The sequence below is a fragment of the Prosopis cineraria genome, unplaced genomic scaffold (genome assembly GCF_029017545.1).
Source record: "Prosopis cineraria cultivar Desert tree isolate PC_DT_omini unplaced genomic scaffold, ASM2901754v1 PC1, whole genome shotgun sequence".
Classification (NCBI taxonomy): domain Eukaryota; kingdom Viridiplantae; phylum Streptophyta; class Magnoliopsida; order Fabales; family Fabaceae; genus Prosopis; species Prosopis cineraria.
The window spans coordinates 38,029,464-38,036,504 of record NW_026555332.1 but is presented as its reverse complement, the minus strand read 5'-3'; the positions used below and the strand labels follow the sequence as shown (position 1 = coordinate 38,036,504).

The window sequence follows — 7,041 nt, the reverse complement described above, 5'->3', positions numbered from 1 at the left end:
AGACAATGGAAAATGGAAAATAAGAAAACATTTTTAAAAGCATTCTCTATAAAACCATAAGAATGAAAATAAAATAATATTTTATAGGTATTGGATGTGAAAATAATAAAAAATAACACAAATATAATCAAACTAAATCATGATCTAATATAATAATGAGCTACAAAGATTTGAATATCTCAAAAATAATACAATAATCAAATGTAATCTAATCTAATATTATGATTTGAAAACAGAAAATATGCGGGGCCTAATTATGTTTTTGCTTTTATGCGTATATATCTGTTCAATTTCTCATGAAAATGTCTGTGTATTGTTTTTGGCATTTTTAATTTTCCCTTGGATTGGTTGAAAACTTGAAATATAGCTCGCAAGGTGGGATACGAATCAGTGGCGCATTTTCATGGATAATACGGGGAAAAGTAGAAAACCCGAAGGATATACGTGTAAGATAAGATCAAGGTTTGATGTGGATATTTAATTACCAATTAATTCCTACTGACATTAACTTTTTATATTAACAAATAACAATTCAACTCGCTAGTGTACAAAGTCTCGGTTGGCTCACTTAACCTAATTAGGTTTGGTTCTTTTAGGTCTCAGGGCCAAAAACTTGAAAAAAGGGGGAAAAAAGAATAAAAACAGAGAGCAATTAAAGAGGTCAAAGAGAGTCACAAATCAGACTAGTGTAATTTTTTTTTTTTGGTAGGAAATCAGACTAGTGTATTTTGTCATGCTAAGCAGTGAGTATTGGCATTTGGCAGTTGGCCTAGCCCTAGCTTTGAGGTTGAGGGTGATTTCTTGAATATACTATATGTATTGAAATATCATAATCGCATATCGTCAATTTGCAAGAATGTCTAATGTGAGTTCTTTTAAGTATCTACTAACAATATCCTCATATTAATGGCATTTGAACTCTATTATAGAATAGAATATAATCATTAACATTAATGATTATTAACATCTATGATTGTGACTATAAATTAATTATGTCATTGATGAAAATAGAAAGAGAAAAGATAAAAATTTAAAGAAATACTCTATTTCCAGAATAAAAATAATGATGTATTCAATTTTATTTGATTAACAACTGTAATAAGGTATGCTTTTATTAGATAGAGCATCAATGGTATGCACTGGGTATATACAAGAATGGTAGAAATTATATTAAGTCATAACTTGTTTGTTTAAGCCTTTTTTCAATTGAAAAATTGGATTTCTAATTGTTTTGAAAAATTAGTTAAAGTAAGATCTGTAAATAATAAAATACGTTAATATAAAAAAATTAAGAAGAATTAAATAATAAATTATTTTTTATAAATAAAAAATTCACGAATTTGAGTTGACAGTTCACTCCTAGTCTTAATGTCTAGATAATATTATAACTTTATCAAATTATGCACGATTTTTTCTACTGCAAACAATCATAAAAATAAGCCCCAGAAGAAAAAAACTAGGATTATAAGAACTGAGATCACATTTAGTTATTAAAAAGAAATGGAATAAAATGGATTGAAAAAATTAAGATATATAAAAATAAACTAAATCCTCCTTATTTTTATGATAAAGATAATAAAATTCATTAATATATACTATAAATGTAAGAATCATCGTATCCTTCAAAATTTCATGACTCATGATTGATCATCTTATTTTTACTTGTATTTTGTTAATGCATTTCATTTCATTTCTTTGAAATAAGAAAACGTGACTAGAATTTCTAGTTACAGAAGGCTATCCTGTCGGAATCAGTTTCCATACATATAATAACGGTTCCAATAAAAATGCCTTCCTCCAAATAATGAACATTGAGTGACATCGAAAGGCACAACCGATTCACAGCCATTATTCGAAACCAAAGGAACTCTCAGGCGACACCACACCACCGGTGGCCTGACCCGGTCATCAGGCCACAAGCTCAATGGATCCCTTACTACGATCCGAAGATCCAAACCCACGTCGATCTCATAAATCCCAGCACTTGCCTCTCGGTTATCATCAACCTCCAGGCAAAGTTCATCAACTCTCCGACCCTGGAACACGACTGGTTCCAGAACGTTGGTCTTCTTGTGGCGCATAACAAGAGGTGCCAATCTCACAGACGTTAACTTTCTCTGCTTGTACCAAGCAGTGGCTGTGATGCTGCTCAAATCGACCCGTGTGAATAAGCTAGGGTTTTTCACTGAGATGCTGGCTGTCAAGTTGTAAAAGAGATTAGTGTATGTGTTATTGTTGTTGTCTCTGCTTGTGGTGCGATTACACTGTGTAAGGGAGGCCTCTGTTGCGTAGAACTCGAGGTTGGATAAAGAAATGACGGGAAATAAACAGAAGAATAAGGAGCATAAACAGAGCGCCAACACAAGGACCATGAGAATGTTGCATACTTGTCCTCGTCGTCCACGCTCACCACCACACATTGTCTCCTTTCCCAAGTAACACCTAATGGGTTGTTTTTCGACTGAATTATTATGTATGTGTATGCCTGTTCTTTCACAACACACCCATATATATTTATATACACAATCATTAGAATTAGAAGTCTAAATTTAAAATTTTGAATGAGTGCCGTTAGGATAGGGAAAAAAAATCTATCATTAATGATGAGCATTATATATAATAAATGATGATGTATTCGGGTCTAATAAAATAATTAATCGTTATCTCACTAGTCATCCAATTACATTTAAATACAAAAAGGTAAAGGGCCTTGTTTGTTTCTTTCTTGTTTTTTTTATAAAAAGTTACTTATTTATTTAAAAATATTTTATGAGTTTTTATAATGTTTGTTTGAAATTTTGAAAATAATCACAATCTTAAAAAAACATATTTTTAATTATTTAAAGTAGTTACTTCAAATAGCTTCTAAAAATTATCAAATACAATAAATGAGAGAGAATGACATAAAAATGCAAAATACAAAAGATATCATAAATTTTTCAAATAATTAGAATAAAAAATTAATAAAAAATATTATAAAATTTTAAAATAACTAACTAATAATTAATTTTTTTATTGTTGTACATAAAATATTGTCTGCTTTTTATAAAATCACTAATAGATCTAAAAATCTCTAAACTATCTGAAAATTACTTGTTTTTTATTATTTTTAAATAACTAAAAAGTTTTTCTTTTTATTATTGAAAAGATAATATCAGATATCAATAAATAATAAAAAAATTTTCAATAAACTCATACAGGATATATTATTTCTATCCTATCATATTAACAAGAAATATATATTTATAAGATATATTAATTTTTTTTAATAGAATTATTATATATTATAAGATTTGTTTATAAGATATCATATTTAGTATACTAATAATATATATCATGCACAATAATTAGATTTAGATTTAATTAGAAATCTAAATTAGTGCAAGTAAGATAGTAAAACATAGTATCTCATTAATGATAATCATTATATTATATATAATAAATCCAACTTCGGTCAATCTGATCTAAAATAGAACAAATAAAATCCATCATAATATCACTAGTCAAATGACCACCACCACTAAAAATAAATCTTTTTAAAAAAACAAAAGAATAAAACTTAACATAGTGAGATTATATTGATAAAATTTAAATTAATTTAAGAGCCTAGTTGTTTTCATTCCTGTGATTTTAGCAAATCAAGACGGAGGAGGTACATGAACTTTGAAAATGAAAAATTAAACAACGGAATTTACAAGAACGGATCCACTTTGATACTGTATATGTATTATTCTAACATCTTAATCTGCAATATAATCCTTAAATTTATTTCATTTAATTTTCATTTAAATTATCACACACACACATATGCATGCTCTTGTTTTATTATAAAATCATCTCATCCTCAAAGGCTCCAACCTATTTGAATTTTAGGTCCAGCCCAAACCCTAGAAATATATTAATTTTCACTGACAAAAAAATATATAGGTGTTGACAGTTCAACCTGAGTCCTGATGGCTAGATGATGATGATGATGATGATGATGATGATGATGATGATGGTGGTGGTACAATTTTAACAGATGATATGCAAGATTTTTTTTTTTTTGGTGGTTGGAAAAGTGGGTATTGATACTCAACCCTTGTCCCTTCTGGACTCAAATTTTGTTCTAGTTTTGTTGTCCTATTCAGAATTTTTTCAACTCATGATCAACCCATTCTGACATGATCAGTATTGGAAAAATACCGATCAAGACCGGGAATTCATAACCACTCCGAAAAAAGTAGGTCAAATCAAAACGCATGAAAACCCCGCTGGCGTTAGGGAGTTTTCGTTAATAGATTATTTCGTACTAGTGATAAAACTTAACAAGCACAGGTGTGCGTATCAATCATCACGAGTTGATTCTAACTTGGAAAAAAAAAAGAAATTGGGTCGGGATGGGATATAGGTTGATGTCATCCTATCTTGAATAATGATCGTACACATATACATGCAGCCCCCACCATAGATGCGTGCGTCTCTACACACACACACACACACATCAAATTTTATTAAAAAAATTACTAATAATTACCCTTGTTTTCAGCAATATAAACAGAGAGTGCAAAGAAAATGAAAATGCACTCTGATTTTAACCGTCACAGATGTATACCCATGTACAAATGTTATCATAAGTTAATCAAATGCCTTAAAAGAAATGAGGGATAATAAAATTTTTAATCTCTTAAATATACCTTGACTGTCTTTTCAATTTAATTTTTATTAATTTAATCTTTTTAAATTTACTTCAACTATTAATTTAATTCTTATTATTTAAAGATGCAAGTAAACATGGTTAATATCAACTGTAACATTGATAATGAAATATTATTAGCAGTCATATAAAAAGAAGTGTAATTATTTAAATAGAAAAAAACTAAAAAAAATTTTAAAACAAAAGAACAAAAGGGATCATGTTAAAAATTAAATTAATTTAAGAGTTGATTTATTTTCATTTGAGTTAAAGGGTAACTGTGCTTTGAAACATTCTTGTAAGAGGCACCTAATATTTTAAATATTTTTTAAAAGTAACATCACTCCAAAACTTGTAAAAAAGATGCAATATTGCTTCACTATTAATCTAGACATCCGTTATTAATAACCCACACACCCGTGTGGCTCCTTGAGTTGCTTTTCTTCCACAATCAAATTATTCCTCTCTCATCTCTTGTATTGAAGCTAAACTTTGCTCAATTGTAGTTAGTATTTAAATTTGCCTTTAGTATGAACTTTAATTTATTTGCATGTTCATTGATTCTTCAAAAGCTATGAATCTCATATTTAGAGACGGCAATTCTGATCACCCGTTACAGTCGATAATTCAATATATTCGATTGTATTTGATCTTCCTCTTTGACTTTGAGCTTCATCACCCTTGTAGAGAGGGGATTGCATGTGTTAATATGTTAGCTTGAAATGCTCACTGCAGCTCCTTTTTAAGCTCAAGTTATGATATTATTCTTTTTGAATATGCCTCTGCTATCATGTACGACAGATTTATTTCTTTGCAATGTTTAATTTTATTTTATAATCAAGCTTTTGCTTGCCTTTTTTAATTTTAAAAAATTATTCCTTTCTCTCTCTCTCTCTCTCTCCTTCCCTCCCTCTCTTGTCTCCCCCCCTCTGTTTCTCACCTTCAATTCTAATTTCCATTACTCCTCCTGACTTTGAAACGCTCCCTGAACAAATGGGGACTTTCCAGCTCCCTTCACTTGAGTCTTTCTTCTTCAACATCCGGAGCTCTTATAGGGCACACATTTTCCATTCATATCCAAGTCACGGCGATGAAGCGTGATTTCTATGAAATCTCCGATGACCAATGGGAGCACCATTCCTTCAAGCCTTCTCGAGAAAGAAAGCAACAACACAACCAACACCACCAACAAGAGCTTCTCTTCCTCCTCTGAGTGCGAGGAAGTGGTTTCACTACAAAGGGTGGATTCTGATAGTTAATTAAAAGGGAGGTTTGAGATTCATGCAAATTAGGGTTTAAGATCTTTAGATTTATATTATTTTCCCAGAAGTAATCTAGCTAAGAGTTTTGGCAGCCAAACACATAAAAAAACAAATAAGGGTAAGAAGGAAAGGAAACAACTTTATAGAATGCTCCACAAAGAACAAAGAAGATTCTAAAATACTGCTACTGCTATTGCTTGCCTTTAAAACAGATTTAGACTATCCCAAACAAATTAAAGAAAGCAACCATGAACGAGGAAGACAAGGAGAGAAGAAAAGGACTCTCCAACTCCCTCTGTCATCACTGTCTTTTCCTTTGTCCTTTTATCGACGTTGTGTTTCCATTTCTGGCTTCCTCTGTCGATTGCCTTTAACTTTGCTACTCCCTCATTGTCACTCTACCCATAACTCACAATCTTGCTGCCTCCATCATCACTTGTTGAGGACTACCTGCCTTGGAATTTGTGTCTGGGAATGTAAACCCCCAATGTATTGCTGGCAGTGAGAAACCGAGGGGGGATGAGAGAGAGAAGGATAATTTGATTGTGGAAGAAGAGCAACTCAAAGGAATCAGTTTCGGTTTTTTTTTGCTTTTTTAAACTATAAATTTATTATAATAATAAATAAATATTATAAAATTATTATTTTAATATTTAATAAACAAATAAATATTAAGATGTTAAAATTAAATATGAATAGATTAACTCATTAAAATATGATTTGAATAGTTCATATATAAATTTTAATCTGAACAGTTCAGAACTGTATTGAAAATATTAAAATTATAAATAAAAATAATTTTTTATTTTATTAATTTTGCATAGTTATTTATCTATGAGAGATAATATCATTCAAAGCATAGTTAGATATTAAATATAAGTACTTCTCTTAATAAAAATTCAAATATTGATTTATTACAGTGTAAGAAATTAACTCATTTTATTAGATTCAACTCTTATTTTAAATTATTCAGATCATTTTTTATTTTTCAATACAGTTTTCAATGCTCAGAGCAAAATTTTCATTCAAATTATTTAGGTTCAATTTTAACATCTTAATATTTATTAGTTTATTAAATATTAAAATAATAATTTTATAAGAATT

General features: G+C 29.6%; 1 protein-coding gene across 1 annotated transcript; it reads right to left on the bottom strand.

Moving 5' to 3' along the window:
• Nucleotides 1-1,751: 1,751 nt before the first annotated feature.
• On the bottom strand, nt 1,752-2,420 carry LOC129296201 (NDR1/HIN1-like protein 3). The gene has a single exon (XM_054934827.1). It carries the CDS (start codon nt 2,418-2,420, stop codon nt 1,752-1,754), a length of 669 nt encoding a protein of 222 aa, XP_054790802.1.
• Between the last annotated feature and the right edge of the window lie 4,621 nt (nt 2,421-7,041).